Here is a 16108-nt window from a genome sequence, read left to right on the forward strand (position 1 = left end):
TATCTTTGTCAATATCCATCTGATCCTTAAGCGGAATACCTTAAACGATTCGTACTTCGATTTCCATTAAATCTGCATCAAAATCCTGGCAACAAATTTTTGATCGAGATTTTTTCAATTTTTGCCATGGGACCCCTTGCGAAAACCAGGATTTTCCCCTATGGCTGCTACCTAAGTCTATATTTTAGCCAATATCCATCTGATTCTTAAGCGGAATACCATAAACGATTCGTAATTCGATTTCCATTAAATCTGCATCAAAATCCTGGCAACAAATTTTTGATCGTGATTTTTTCAATTTTTGCCATGGGACCCCTTGCGAAAACCAGGATTTTCCCCTATGGCTGCTACCCAAGTCTATATCTTAGCCAATATCCATCTGATCTTTAAGCGGAATACCTTAAACGATTCGTAATTCGATTTCCATTAAATCTGCATCAAAATCCTGGCAACAAATTTTTGATCGTGATTTTTTCAATTTTTCCCATGGGACCCCTTGCGAAAACCAGGATATTCCCCTATGGCTGCTATCCAAGTGTATATCTTAGCCAATATCCATCTGATCCTTAAGCGGAATACCTTAAACGATTCGTATTTCGATTCGCATCAAATCTGCATCAAAATCCTGGCAACAAATTTTTGATCGTGATTTTTTCAATTGTTGCCATGGGACCCCTTGCGAAAACCAGGATTTTCCCCTATGGCTGCTACCCAAGTCTATATCTTAGCCAATATCCATCTGATCTTTAAGCGGAATACCTTAAACGATTTGTAATTCGATTTCCATTAAATCTGCATCAAAATCCTGGCAACAAATTTTTGATCGAGATTTTTTCAATTTTTGCCATGGGACCCCTTGCGAAAACCAGGATATTCCTCTATGGCACCTATCCAAGTCTATATCTTTGGCAGTATCCATCTGATCCTTAAGCGGAATACCTTAAACGATTCGTATTTCGATTTCCATCAAATCTGCATCAAAATCCTGGCAACAAATTTTTGATCGAGATTTTTTTCAATTTTTGCCATGGGACCCCTTGCAAAAACCAGGATATTCCTCTATGGCACCTATTTAAATCTATATCTTTGCCAATTTATATCGGATCTATTAGTGGAATATCTTGAACAGTTTTTGTATTTTTTTGCTTTTATTAAATTAAACTTAAGCCCATTAACAAAAAAGAAATAAAGTTGCCTTGTGGAAACACAAATAGAGTTGTAGGCCTCCCACTGATCTTTTATTTCCTTATTGGCTGGCTAATAAAATCCAGTTAAGGAGAGGCGGGAGGCGTTGCACCACCCACGGCTCTGTCATATGCCCGCAATTTTATTAGCTGTGAGATTTGTTCCTTTAACGCTACCGCTGGAACCTGCTGGGCGGAAGCCGAAAAGAACACGTGAGAAAATTAATTTGATTAAATCGCCATAGAAACGCGCAACGGGTCAGAAGTGCGGCAAGAGGAGGGGCTCGACGGCGTTCCTGTGTCTTATCGCCGAATCAGCTTGTGATGTTGATGTTATTGCTGTTGTTAGTCGGCTACTTACCGCGGAAGCTGAGCAACCACCAAAGGACGAATATCCTTCAATGCGGGCTCGCAGCACTGAATGCACTAAATGATGTGCATAAGTGCGAAAACGTTTTGCTTCTGCCCGGGACGGAGCTCGTCTCGGATTTTTCAAGTCTCTGAGAATTCTCTCGGGCTCTCTGTTTGCGTTGATTGACGCTGATAGGGCACGTGTTGGCAATTATTTTAGAATAAACATAACAAGCCTCTTCATGGGGCCAAATCAGCAGATGACTTCTCTCCACCCACCCAGATTTCGTCACAAGTACTTTGGCATGGCTTGGCTTCGGATAAATATGGTATTCTTTGATGATTTTAGACTTAATTTTAAGAAACTAGTTACTAATATTTTATCCAAAATCTTTGAATGAACCCGATTCATCCAGACAACTATAATTTAATTTTGATATTCCATTAATTATTGTAGCTCATAATTATGTTTAAGCGATTCTCGGCTAAAACATTTTCTATATCAAGGATTTAGGATCGTTAAAACACCCACTTTTTCCGCTTCCGCGTATTCGGATACCCGAGGACCGGGAGTTTCCGGAGTATGGGTTTTGGGGGCGGTAGAGGCGCTTGGTTGCTTATTAAAAGCCTCTTGTTGTGATCCTAGGCACAGTAACCTTTTCACCCTGCCACCGCCCCAGCCCGCCCAGACAATTAGAGTCCTAACAAATGCAATTATCCACATACCTCCCTCCACTCTATGGCCATTCCACCACTCACCCCTTGCAGCACACAATTGCTCTCATTGGCAACAATTGCAGATGAATCCAGGACCATGAGGAGTCACAAGTTCGCCGAGTCCTTTCCCAGCCGACAAACAACAAAATTGAAAAAAAAAATCCAAATAAAAATACGTGCGAAGTAGAAAAAGCAGAGCCACACAACACAGAGAAAAGTTTCCGGAACGCGTGCCACATATTAAATTACATCGAAATATGTGCACACGATGATTTGTCGAAGGGCAGTTTGTAATTTGCTGGCATTTTCCGATTTTATCAGAGGGGGTGCTGGCTGGTGAACATAGCTGATATTTTGATACACATTTGTTGGCTTCTACAGTCATGTAGTTTCCTAATTAATTCAATTTACCTCGCGTAATTGTCGCAAATTGCACTTTACTGCTGCACATCCCAAAAATGTCGGATTGCTTTGAGTTCTAACCCTCGGATTTGACATTTATGTTTAGTGGGCGGTACCGAAGAGTAATTAAAAATATCATATAAGTTTTATAAACTAACTACAGCAAAGTAGTTTCTATTTAAAAACTATATTTTTTATTCTTAGAAATAAAAGGATACATGCAAAGGAAGTGGCACTTGCTATTGGTGACCCTCTTTAAGGATGTAGCCACTTATGTTCCTTCTCAGAGGCCCCGCTGCCGTAACAATAACAAAGGACCCGCAAGGATGTTCAAGTTTGTGTTGCTTGGATCAAAAGTTAATTTACCGAGAATCAAACTTAAATGCGGAAAAAGGATCTGAGGCGATGTGCCGCTTTAAGACAACGGCGACCCCAATCCTGAATCCGAGCACGGCCTTTGGCTTATGTAACCTGATCGGTGACACACTTCAGCTTTGATTTCAAGGAATTATGCTAACGTAAGCCCTGAAAAAACGAGGACTTCTTTGTCGACAATACAAAGGATTTGCCAGACAAACTGACACAAAATGTTGTAATTGCCCTGGGATGGAACACCCTATTCGGGGAAACCGCAAGTGGCTGTGCAATTCGATGCCAAATATGAGGCTACGTTTTTATCATTATAAAAATTTGGCTTATCCGAACTGACGGGACACGTGCACCACAGGAGTAGTACTATACCATAGTTGCACACGCAAATTAGGCGAACTAAACGATTTCACGTGAATATGATCTGCCAACATGGACATGGGAATTTTTGTTTTAAAAAAATACTAGACTGGGAAAAAATCGATTTTAAAATCTCAACAGCTAGAGGTAAAGGCAGACACACGCTCTTCCGCACGTTCATGTCAACTGGATAACAATGGATGACAACGAAGCTAACCGGAGGGGTGGATGGGGCCTTGGAGCCTGTTGGGGAAATAAGTTAAGTGCTTTCATCCAGGTGAAATGAGTTGAGGAGTCTTCATCTACTGGTAGACAGGTTCCCATTGTCCTTTGCACATTTTGAGTGTCAAAGGTGAGTAATTAAAAAATAAGGAACTGTGAAAAATATTTATACTATTTTATTCATTTAATGTTAATTTTAAATGTGTTATATATAGTTTTATATAGCCTTTTATATCTTTAAGGAAGTATATTAAAATTCTTGAATTTTTGAAAACCATATGAATAGAAAACATATTCAATCTATACAAAAGCTCTTTGGTAATTAGGTATTAAATCAAATAAACGGATTCCATGTCCCTAGATGAGAGCAGTGGCATTTTGACCTTTCCCACTGGGAATAGGAATAGCCCTCCCCCCCACAACCCTTACACCCTTGATCATACGAACTCCAACCTAATGCGCCCGTTTTAGGGCTTTAACCTAATAATGATGTTCGACTTACTTTGCGTGACTTATTTTATTAATAAAACGAGCAAATTTGTCTTGCTTTTTGGTCGCATCGTCAGCATGCTCTTTCTCTCCCCCGGATGTCCATCTCCCCGGTCCCGGACATCTCCATCAAGCCCGGCAGAAAAGTGTCCTTACAGTGTCCTTTGCGATGGAAGAGGACAAAGCTATTGAGCAAACAACCCTGTGGCGTCGTCTCTCTGATTGGTCGCTGGTGGGATGAAAGCCACGCCCCGTGTGTGTTGGGTGGAAATGGGTGGGGTGGTTGGCATGCTCCCCGAGGGGGTGGTGTACGGCTATGTTGGGTCCTGATTGAATTACGGCCAAGCACATATTTTTGTTCAAAAACGAGCAATAAATTAATAACTGTAAAGGCAGAGCGTATTTTATCAGACAAAAGGCTCCCCGCTCATTAAGTACAGTTGCGTTGGCTCCACGCCTGGCCCCCCACACACACACACAGACACACACTGGCACAGAAAATGTCCTGACGATCCAATTTGCGCCCCACGAAAACGTTTGTTTAATTCAATTATAATAATTGCGGCATTTAATGAATTTAATGCATGCACATCAGACAACAGACATGGCGGCCATGACACGTTAATTATTCGCAACGGTAGTTCGGGGGGGCCTGTGGGCAATTGGATGCCTTTCAAAATGGCGGCAGCCATGCTTCCGGGCCTCTGTGCTGCCGATGGCGACGTCGACGACGACGTGGCATAGTTGTGCCAATGATTTGTGGTTATCATGGGTCAATTAAATAGTGCTTTTAGCGCATAAGGACCAAAGGAACTGGCTAATCGGACGACCAAAGGATGGATGCCAGCAGAGATGCAAAAATGGGAGCTCCAATTTTTGTGTGAGTGAGACGACCGTATGCACATGCAAATTGGGGGTGTGTTCTATGTTCTAGCAGGAGATTACGCCGTAAATTCGGTGCACCCCCTTTTCCGGGCATCTCTAAACGGCCACCACAAAATGCCAAGTGCATCGAATCGTAGGCGGCGAACGGCAGGGGGTGGCAGGCCTTTGCACCCCTCTCGCTTGCACGAGCCGCTGCTGCAGCCCACTCGCTCGCACACTCCTGCAGGATGCTGGTGCTGCTGCTGCTCGTTTGGAGCAATTTGCTGGTTGATGTGCGGTGATTGCCGCAAACTCAACGCGACCGTCAACGAGCAAACAACATAAGCGCGCAGCCCAAGGACATAGGACATATACGATATACGATATACTCGCTGCACGGCAGACGGGACACCCTACCACTCCGACTTCCACCCACTTCCACTTCCAGTTCCAGTTCCACACCCAGCCGATGGCGATGCTTAATGAGGCCAGCTTGAGTCCCGTGGATGCACACGGACCCACTGCAGCCGCACCCACGCACAGCAAGGCGGCGGGCGTCAGTGTCACCACAATGCTGGCAACCAAAACCCCGTTCTCCATCGAGCACATACTGTTTCCAAATTTAAATAGTGCCAATAATAACAGTAGCAATAACGCTTTAAACAATAACAGCGGCAATACCAATAATTACGTGTCCGGTCAAAAAAACACCAAGAATGCTGTGAAAAGTGCCAGTGCCAGTGCCATAGCCAGGAGCAGCTTCATCCATGACAATAATCTACAGAAGCATTCTTCGCATTTCATGCCATCTCATCCGACCGTCGCTGCTTCGACTTCCCCATCGGCATCCGTAGTGGCGGCGGCGACGGCAGCTGCTCGCGGAGGCCAAGGAGCGTCGGGATACGGTAGCGAGGATTATTCCAAGTCCTTGCACACCACACAACGGTTAGTCAAATTGAAGGATAATGTACACTGGAGGGTTTTTCAAAAAAATGGTTAGGTGATGATAGGTGCGGTTATACGATATTTATAGGAAAACATCCTTGAGATATATCCTAGAAAATAAACAAAAAAAAAACCTTTTATATGTTTATCCGATACTCATAGGAGAATATCCCTGGGGTATTGGCATTATGTTCCAATAAGAATATAGGTTTTTAGCTAACAAGTATTGCAGAATTTCAAAAACTGTGTCTGTGATTAAGTTTACAAAATATTGAGATTTAAAAAATGGGATTACTGGAAAAAATTGTTCTGTTCTCCATATCGATTTTATTAAAAATCAATGTATAATATTTAATATTTTTGGATAAAAATTTTAAGTTTGTTTATATGTTTTGTTTGTATATTATGTTTGTTTTTATTTACATTTTTCAATAATTTAAATATCAGAAAATACTTCCTTGAATTTTGTATATGAACTTAATAGATTTGATAGACAATTGAAGTTTAATTTAATATATTTTTAAATCTTTGTTATGTTAGAGGCAGCCATCATCAACGTTCTGGATCATCTGCGTACTCCTCTGATCCGACGGCTCAGCAAGGATCTGCGACTGGGCAGCATCCCCCACCACCACCAGTGCCCGTGCCTCCGCCACCTCCTCCGCCGCCAAGTGGAGGAGCGGGAGGTCCCAATGGAGTCCTGTACCCAAATGCGCCCTACACCGATCATGGCTTTCTTCAGATGACCCTCGGCTATCTGTCACCATCATCGGGGACCTACAAGTCGGTGGATCCCTATTTTCTTTCACAAGGTAGGTACAGTGACTGTTGAAAGGAGTAGTGAAATCATTGTTTAATAAAATATAGCATAAGGTAGAGGGTTTTTTCTCAAAACCCCCTAATTTGTGGTGAAGCTCGCCTAGACCTTTGCATCCCCATCTGGTGTCAATGGCCATCAACACCGAAAGTTTCTCTTTATTGAAACTACAATGGAGTTAACGAAATTTTCTGTTGGTCCTTGCAGCCAGCCTGTTCGGAGGAGCGCCCTTCTTCGGGGCGCCTGGGTGCGTGCCGGAATTGGCCCTCGGTCTGGGGATGGGGGTGAATGCCCTGCGCCACTGCCGTCGAAGGAAGGCCCGCACAGTGTTCAGTGACCCGCAGCTATCCGGCCTGGAGAAACGGTTCGAGGCGCAGCGGTACCTCTCAACACCGGAGCGGGTGGAGCTGGCCACTGCGTTGGGCTTGAGTGAAACGCAAGTGAAGACCTGGTTCCAGAACCGGCGGATGAAGCACAAAAAGCAGCTACGGCGACGAGATAATGCCAATGGTGAGTCATTGCCACATTTGTCTTTCCAAACCTATGACAGGACAACGCGGCGTATGAGTGATAAACTTTGGAATCTTTGTGTGATGCCATTTTTAAAGATGCCATTGTGATGCCATTTTGTGTAGATTGTATACCAGCAATCTTTTAATTATAAAATATAATTAAAATACATAAAATAGATCTTATTTTAAGGATAAAACTTTAGAAATATTAATAATACACTCAATTTTCATCCTTTTCTTGCAAAACTTATACATTTTAGTAAAATAAGCCAACTTCAAAATAGTTTCCTTGAGTGCTGCTAGTTTCTTTGAGAAACTTTTGACCTTTCAATTAAATTTTTGGCTTTTAGTTGTCTCCTTGAGATGCCGAAAAGTTTCCTTCAAGTTGCTTTTCAAATCAAATTAATCAAAGTTGTAAAATTTTTGGACATTTTCTTTGACTTTTGCCGCAGAACCCGTTGACTTCTCACGCACCGAACTGGGAAAGCATCCGTCCGAAGCCTCCTCCTCGGATCCCAAGCACGCCAAACTGAGCTCCGCATCCGGGGCCGTGTCCACCCAGTCCACGAGCGAACAGCAGCAGCTACAGATGTGCCTGATGCAGCAGGGTTACTCCACGGACGACTACTCCGATCTGGAGGCGGACAGCGAGGACGAAGACAACTCCAGTGACGTGGATATTGTCGGTGATTCCAAGCTCTATCAGTTAACATAGATTTTTAATGCGAATCTTTTGTATAAGTCATATTTTTTGGTATTTTATTTAAAATCAACAGAACAAATTGTTATTTATTTATTTGAATACTATTTAAAACCGCACCAAAGATTTTATTACACAATTAAATCTTAAAAAATATACCTTTAGTTTAACAGTTCTTTACATTATTTTATAAATTTAAGTTTAAGTTTTATAGAAATTCGTTGTAGGACACCAATTTGTAAATATTTAAATCTTGAATGAGCAACATTCTAGTCAGAGTTACGACTAAGCAAATAATAACCTTAAATCTAATCCATTTTAGTGATTATATTCGAGTACTTCCATTTTAAGATCATACAGTTCCCTAGCCCTTGACGTGTTACCCATAGCATAGTGCTTACAATAAACGGACAAAAATGAATAATCACAGCTTCCCATTCCTCCCGACTGACTGGGGGGCAATCAAACCCAATTGAACGGCAACAAAAAGTAGCAACTAATATGGTTAAAGACGAGCCATCTGGGTATGGGGTTGAGTGCCAGCCACGCCTTGCGCATGGCCAAGTTCCATGGAAAGTGGGTGGGCGGAAAGTGGGCGAGTTTCGATTGAATTGGGGTGGCTGGATGAACTCTTAACAATGGCAAAATAATTGCGGGTTTCCGCCAGCCATTTTATCCTTCACGAAGGAGGCGAATGTTAAATGTTTCCAATTGATTGATAATCATGGGTTAACAGGAATTCCCCAGTGAAGGGTATTTTAAAATAAAAATATGCTTTTAATATTGAAAAAGTAAGTATAATTAAGAAAAATATAATGGAAAGATTTATTGGACTATGAACCTAGTCTGTGCGTTTCGCTCATTTTAAATCAAAAACCAAATATGTATGTTTTCTAATGTTTATACTATATTAAAATATATATTTATTTGAAGGTGGATGTATATTTAGTTTGTAGACTTTCCGACACACTTTAATTTTATTTAAAAATCGTGTTATACGTTCTAATTTATAGAAACACTCTAATCGGACGCAAATTAACAAAAATCGAGAGATAATCAAAAATGAAATACATTCTGAGGTCGAAGCAATGACAAGGCACTGTCGTCTCAACCTCTGGCATTTAACAAAAACTAAGTAAATAGGTTTTAATACATATATAGGAGACTTGTCTTATCATATTTTTGATAGGGTGTTTAAGTGAAAACAAACAGTCTGGGACGAGCCTCCCTCCAATAGAACCGGTAGGTCATAAAAATCACACATGCCACTTAACATTCTACAAGTATTAAGTATTTAAACAATCTCAAGAGTTTTCTTTATAGGTACTATATTTACGACTACGGAAGAATAGTGTCAGCTATCATTAGTTAAAGTAATATTAAATTAACAAATAACTTTTGAGCTTTAAATATAGCTCCATTTTCTGCACAAAGGCTCCAACTCTCTTCTCTTATTTTTATCATATGGCTCCCGCAGCTTATGCTCCCCAACGTCCAACTCTCTTTTCAGGTCTGGGGCTCTGGGAGAGTCTGGGACTCTCCTTTATATACTTATGTTTGTATATATTTTATTTACATGCTATCAGTTGGACGTTGTCAGAGGCATACCCTAGAAAACAAAACAAAACGGGAAAATACTACAACTTAGCAGACATTTAAATACCCTTTTCATATATTACACAAGTATATATATTAAAATTGTCAGGTGTTTGAGCACTAAACAAGAAGATCCTATGTCATAGATTTATTTTACTTATATTGAAGCTTATTTTCATGCACATAAGACCGGCCTATAACTCTTATAACCCCAAGTCTATATGATTATTGTTTTTATTTAATTTTATTTAAAAAATACTCTTCAACACAGTGAAGATACCCTCGAAAATGATAAGGCAGCAGTGACGTATCCACGGGTTTCTTCCCACTGCTGTCGTTGCCATGGATTAAAGCCAACTGGCAGTTTTTTTAGTGCAGCCGTAGAGAGCGGTTCATTATTTTGACCAGTCTTCCCCCTGAGTTGTTGTAAGTGAAAGTGCATTTCGGTTTTCAGTTCTCGGAAGCTCCACAAGTCTCTGGGGTCACAGCAGTGTTAAGGACACGTCTGAAAGTCATTCAATTCATTTCTGTGTGGATGAATGATACACACGTACAAATATTTAAGATTTCTATAGATAATGTATTGCTATATGTAGACATCTAGTATATATAGCTAATCGTGAGTCTGCCGGAGATGTTCCAAAAATAAATAAGGGGGCACGTGTCGGTATATGGAAATTGCCCAGAGTAAAGTAGTATATTTTGGTTCCGGTTTTTATAAATTTTACTTGATACATTTTTGATTCTCCTGCATGAAAAACTGGTTATCAGCTAGAAAAAAAACAAAAAACAAGACACCACAACCGCAGACAACAAGCACGCATACTCAGAGTGACAAGTCTTGATAGTGGTTTTTATGCAACAAGCCCCCAAAAACCATCTGATAGAATACTTGTCGAATGGAAAGTCAAGAGGGTTGCTGGTTTGACCTTCATGCTAGTAATTGTTTTTATTTTTATGGATCCCCACAGGAACCGCATCATTTAGACAGAAAACTAAAATTTACCCGATAATGGCGGCGAGTAACGGTAATTGTAAGTGAACTAGCTTCCTCTTTCCTGCTGCTTCCTGCTGCCAAGTCCTGCTGACCCTTCCAAGCCGCCATTTTCCCCAAGCCTTTTCCGCCTGCCATTTTGCCCGCCCAATAGTCCCAATGTGTTCCTTTTATAATTTATTTATTTTATTTATTATTTTCCTAAAATTACTACTTCCTAACAAAATAAAATGTAATAAATTTTCCCCTCCATTTAGCCAAAATGAGCCAACAGGGTCCAGCTTTCGACTCCAACGCGATGACGCTGACGCGTTTCGTGCTTCAGGAGCAACGTAAATTCAAGGGCGCCACTGGTGACCTGTCACAACTGCTCAACTGCATCCAGACGGCCATCAAGGCCACCGCCTCGGCGGTGCGGAAGGCAGGAATCGCTAAGCTTCACGGCATCGCTGGCGACGTGAACGTCCAGGGCGAGGAGGTGAAGAAACTGGACGTTCTCTCTAACGAGCTGTTCATCAACATGCTCAAGTCATCCTACACAACCTGCCTGATGGTGTCCGAGGAGAACGAGAATGTTATTGAAGTGGAAGTGGATCGACAGGTAAGGTTTTCAATTACTCCAGTGAATTGCTTGAATTTCACTTTAATTTATTTACTTTCCCGGTTTCGTCTTTGGTTTTCAGGGAAAATACATCGTGTGCTTCGATCCGCTGGACGGCTCCTCCAACATAGACTGCCTGGTGTCGATCGGTTCGATCTTCGCCATCTACCGCAAGAAGAATGATGGACCTCCGACCGTCGAAGATGCTCTTCAGCCTGGCAATCAGTTGGTGGCCGCAGGATATGCCCTATACGGCTCTGCCACCGCCATTGTCCTTGGACTGGGCTCCGGGGTGAACGGCTTTACCTATGATCCGGCCATTGGTGAGTTCATCCTGACCGATCCCAACATGCGCGTTCCCGAGAAGGGAAAAATCTATTCGATCAACGAGGGCTACGCCAGCGACTGGGAAGCGGGTGTGGTGAACTACATCAGTGCCAAGAAGGATCCGACAAAGGGAAAGCCATACGGAGCCCGTTACGTAGGCTCCATGGTGGCCGATGTCCACCGAACCATCAAGTACGGCGGAATTTTCATCTACCCGGCGACCAAGTCGGCCCCAAATGGAAAACTGCGACTGCTCTATGAGTGTAACCCGATGGCCTACCTCATGATTCAGGCCGGTGGACTGGCCAGCGACGGAAAGATCAGCATCCTGGATATTGTTCCCAAAAAGATTCATGAACGCAGCCCTATATTCCTTGGCTCCAAGGCCGACGTGGAGGAAGCCCTGAGCTACTTGAAGTGATTTTGTATTTTAAATAATGAGTAAACAATAATAAGTTTTTTAATCAAGAAACAGGAAACTTATTTATAGTCCTTATCCTAGAAGTTGAAGGTGATTCTAGACGTTGTCAGTCTTTAAATAGTGCCCAACCAGTTCCAGCTTAATCCTCCGTAGATCAAAGATCAATCATGGCTAAGATCATAGTGTGGTATCTGTTCTTATCAGCTTTCTACACCTCTTTCTGCAGTAGTCCTGGTATTGCAATCCCATCCGGATGTTGGCACGGTTTTGAAATCCAATAACTTTTAAAATAGCATTCTTTCTTGAAATATTTCAATTCGTAAAAAAAGATACAAAAATAATCATAAAGTAAATATTTATTTTGAGAAACATTTAACAAAAGTCTGAAAATCCGTTATTGCTACTTTACTGAATCATCCAAGTAATTCTTATAAAATTCTCTTACTAAAAGTTTTATTTAAAGGCGGTTTTAGAAAGCGTTCGCCTTGTGCTTAGGCACAAAAGTGAAGCCCTCGGGAACGGGACCTAGTAAGGATTCGCTGAGCTTCACCCAGTCGGACGCATTGCCGGAACTCATTAGCGTCTCCATTTCGTCACGGCCACGGTACTTCTGCGGCCGAGCATTGATCTTTTGGGGCGGCGCCTGCTGCAGTTCCTCGGGTATATATCGGTACAGAAATGACTGCCACTCCAAGAGAAAGCGTCGCGTTGTCTCCACACCCTTGGTATCAGAGCCCCAGTGTTCCAGACCATAGTCACAAAACTTGCGCATCAGCTCGAACCGTTGACTGGATGATGGAGCCCAAGCCTTCTGCTCCTTGATCTCCTGGAAGATCCATGGTTTGATGAGCGCCCCGCGCCCAATCATAACCGAGCTTACATGTGGAGCCAGTGTTCGGCGCTCGAGGTAATCCTCGTAGCTAAGAATGTCGCCATTACCAATGACTGGAATCCCCTTGGCTTTAGCGGCACATTCTTCAATGTAGTTCCAATTCGCGTGCTTTGTGTAGCGCTGTTCCCTAGAGCGGCCATGCAGCGTTACGGCAGATGCGCCCCACTCCTCAACCAGAGGTAGTAGCTCATGAGCCACGCTCTTGTCCGCGTATATCCCGGTACGCATCTTGACAGTGAACGGCAACCTTTCCGACATAGCCGAGCAACTGCGGACAGTCAACTCCAGGATGTTGGTGCGCCGCATGAGAGCACTACCCCCGCCCTGCTGATAGATCAAGTCGATAGGACAGCCTATATTCAAGTCTATATAGTCCACCTTCGCCGTCTCCTCAATCAACTGAGCAGCCTGGTTAATAATGTTTGGATTGTTTCCACACAGCTGCACACCGAACACATCCTCGCTCTGGTGGCGTTTAGTCAAAGCCCACTCTTGCCCCATTCCTTTGACCAGAGGCAGGGCACATGCCATTTCGCCACAGGTGATGTCTGCACCGAACTCTTTGCAGATACGTCGAAATGGCAGATTTCCCACGGTGGTTAGAGGTGACAGGACAAGTTTCTCTCTGAAATCGACAGCAGCTTTCCGTAAAGCATCTCGTCCGGTGGGAGTATCATCGATAATGCAGCCAATTTGGTTGCTATTGGCCACAGAAGAGGGTGTCTCTGTAGACGGCTCATTATTTGATTCTGGTGGCTTAATCTTATCCTGAGACTCTTCACATGAAGCTTTTCCTTCTTCAGATACTTCTTTTTTGTCCTTGTCTGATTGGAGCTGTTGCTTTCGTTCATCGCGGAGCTTCTCTGCCTGTTTAATGAGTTCCTTGCTGCGTCTAAAATCGTAGTCATGCTTGCGAAGACGCACCTGGAGATCTGATGTGAAAGAGATTTATTGAAGATGAAAGTTCATGCAGGTATATACCATATATAGCCCACCTGAACTTATTCCATTGAAAGTAGTCTGGCTAGCACTCTCGTCATAGCCTTCCTTTTTTATATTCCTCCCTTTGTCATCCGTGTGGGCCTTGGCAAAGCGGCAGCTGACCCCCCTAGCACAATATCCCTTTGTGTTGAACACATAGCATTCCGTGCCCAGATCCTCGCCCTTTGCCGCCAAATACTCATCCAGATCGTGAACGTAGCGACAGTTGGCCAAGGAGCATGGTTCTCCGCCCGTACCCTCCATCAGAGAGTGGCAGAGATGTGAGTACCTCTCATCCTTGAACACGGGGCGATTCTGAGGTTTTATAATGGTTTTATTATTATAATAGGAATTATAATTATTTCGACATTCATTACATACCTTGTTCTGGCCCCTCTTGCGCTCCTTCTTGTTCCACTTCTTTCTTTCGCCGGCTTCATTTGAATCCCCATCCTCACGCTTTCTCTTGGAGCTGTCGCCGTTGTCTGGAGCTGTTTCCTCCCTGCCAGCATTGGCCTCAGCTACTTGATATCTGTAAGATTTTTTATATATAATAGTTTACCTTGTTTTCTCATTAATTTTCTTACTCTGGCTTTATATAGCAGATGCCCGGCTCCATGTCTCACAATAAACAAATCGCACGTGCTGGTCTTTGTTTTCTTTATCAATCAGCTGTTACCTCTTAGAGTTAATCGATATATTCTTGTAATCGGTTTGAAATAACTCCTTTTTAAATAAATTTATGTTGGTCGTGTTTGTATATTAAACAAATAATATAATATTTTTTCAATTATAGCCCTATATTGTCTGGTTATTCTTCTCAATCTTTGATTTTCTATAAAATGGACAAAAATATCGATAGTCCTTCGCTCATCTCTGTTGTATAATGCGGTGCGATGGTGCAGTTGTTTAAATTTCTATTAAAATCAACCAAAGCGGTAGGAGAGAGTGATTAAATTCAATATTCGAGTGATAAATAATCCTTCTCCTCCCAGCCGGCTCGAGCTCACTTTCGGCCCACCTTTCTGGACACTCTACGCTTAGCGGTGCGAGGCGGACATGGCGGAAACGGAATACCCAAGTATGGAGGAGTCGGTGGACAGGGCGGCTGTGTCTATTTTGTGGCCAAAGAGGGCCTGACGCTTCGTAAGGTGGTTCAGAGCTTAAAGGATAAGCGGGTAGTCGCCTCCAGCGGCGAAGACAGTAGCAAGGCCAGTATTTTCGGGCGACGAGGAGTTGACCAACGCATTGAGGTGCCTGTAGGCGTCCAAGTCTATGATGAGCGACAAAAATTAATTGCCGACCTCAACGAGAACGATGCCACCTGCATTGTTGCCGGAGGAGGTGTGGGCGGATGCACCGGCACCAATTTCATAGGCCGTCCCGGGGAAAATAGAATTGTCAACCTAGACCTAAAGCTCATCGCGGACGTCGGACTTGTCGGCTTTCCTAACGCTGGCAAAAGCACGCTCCTTAAAGCAGTCTCCAATGCAAAGCCGAAGATAGCTGCTTATCCGTGTAAGTAAACGTTGTTTAAAAACTTGAATTTCCTTTAATTCATTGTTATCTTTTATCATTCAGTTACCACAATTCGGCCTCAAATCGGTACGATAGAGTATAAGGACCTGCGCTCCATCACAGTGGCTGATCTGCCCGGGCTCATCGAAGGAGCCCACGCCAACTTTGGCATGGGACACAAGTTCCTTAAGCACATAGAACGGACACGACTATTACTCTTCATGGTCGACATATTCGGCTTCCAGCTGAGCCCACGACATCCTCACCGAGATTGTTTGGCCAACATATACGCACTGAATAAGGAGCTAGAACTCTACGATCCGTCCCTGTTGGAAAAGCCCAGTGTGTTGTTGCTAAACAAGATGGACAAGGAAGGAGCACACGAGATTTTAACCAAAATTAAACCGACCATTGACGACCTAGCCAGTGGGCTGGATCAATGCCCCGAGGAACTTCGACCCAAGCAGGTGCTTAAGTTCGAAAGTATAGTCCCTATATCTGCTATGAACTCCACGAAAGTGGTCCAGGTCAAGTCGCAGTTGAGGCGAACTCTAGTACGTCTAGCAGAGAAGCAGTTCGTGGTGGATGGTGAGGAGATCAAAGAGAAGCTCCAGCAGCGAGTAAGCGTGGTGGGGCCAAAAGTTACATAGTTGAATAAATTACTTAATAGTTATTGTTATTTGTTTTAATTTTTAAAAAACGAAAAGAAATGAAAATTTAAATATCGTTATTCTGCAACAGTGTTGGTAAACGATAAAAGTTGGCCTTATCAGCAATTGGATAAATACATTTTAAAAATTAATCCACTCAAGTTTGGTTGAGAAATTGGAATCAATAAAAGTTAGT

General features: G+C 42.8%; 4 protein-coding genes across 5 annotated transcripts; 3 read left to right on the forward strand and 1 right to left on the reverse strand.

The window, feature by feature from the left end:
* Nucleotides 1-5283: 5283 nt before the first annotated feature.
* On the forward strand, nucleotides 5284-7949 carry bsh (brain-specific homeobox). Its single transcript, XM_017239953.3, has 4 exons — nucleotides 5284-5903; nucleotides 6444-6715; nucleotides 6928-7230; nucleotides 7685-7949. Exons 1-4 carry the CDS (start codon nucleotides 5428-5430, stop codon nucleotides 7945-7947), a joined length of 1314 nt encoding a protein of 437 aa, XP_017095442.2. The 5' UTR covers nucleotides 5284-5427; the 3' UTR covers nucleotides 7948-7949.
* Nucleotides 7950-9864: 1915 nt separating this feature from the next.
* fbp (fructose-1,6-bisphosphatase) lies at nucleotides 9865-11922 on the forward strand. Of its 2 annotated transcripts, XM_017240334.3 has the most exons (4): nucleotides 9865-9954; nucleotides 10500-10562; nucleotides 10780-11123; nucleotides 11206-11922. In XM_017240334.3, exons 2-4 carry the CDS (start codon nucleotides 10541-10543, stop codon nucleotides 11869-11871), a joined length of 1032 nt encoding a protein of 343 aa, XP_017095823.2. In that variant the 5' UTR covers nucleotides 9865-9954; nucleotides 10500-10540; the 3' UTR covers nucleotides 11872-11922. The 2 variants fall into 2 exon arrangements, with proteins under 2 accessions (XP_017095823.2, XP_070133602.1); XM_070277501.1 differs by lacking the exon at nucleotides 10500-10562 and having other exon boundaries at nucleotides 9875-9954.
* A 287-nt stretch (nucleotides 11923-12209) lies between these two features.
* On the reverse strand, nucleotides 12210-14455 carry Dus3 (Dihydrouridine synthase 3). Its single transcript, XM_017240333.3, has 4 exons — nucleotides 14332-14455; nucleotides 14126-14276; nucleotides 13759-14059; nucleotides 12210-13695 (listed from the first exon to the last, which is right to left on the reverse strand). The coding sequence occupies exons 1-4, from the start codon at nucleotides 14361-14363 to the stop codon at nucleotides 12341-12343; spliced, it is 1839 nt and encodes a 612-aa protein (XP_017095822.2). The 5' UTR covers nucleotides 14364-14455; the 3' UTR covers nucleotides 12210-12340.
* Nucleotides 14456-14555: 100 nt separating this feature from the next.
* Nucleotides 14556-15935, forward strand: LOC108124328 (GTP-binding protein 10 homolog). Its single transcript, XM_017239942.3, has 3 exons — nucleotides 14556-14682; nucleotides 14740-15262; nucleotides 15326-15935. Exons 1-3 carry the CDS (start codon nucleotides 14641-14643, stop codon nucleotides 15910-15912), a joined length of 1152 nt encoding a protein of 383 aa, XP_017095431.1. The 5' UTR covers nucleotides 14556-14640; the 3' UTR covers nucleotides 15913-15935.
* The last annotated feature ends 173 nt before the right edge of the window (nucleotides 15936-16108 follow it).

The sequence above is a fragment of the Drosophila bipectinata genome, chromosome 2L, assembly GCF_030179905.1.
Source record: "Drosophila bipectinata strain 14024-0381.07 chromosome 2L, DbipHiC1v2, whole genome shotgun sequence".
Taxonomy (NCBI): Eukaryota; Metazoa; Arthropoda; class Insecta; order Diptera; family Drosophilidae; genus Drosophila; species Drosophila bipectinata.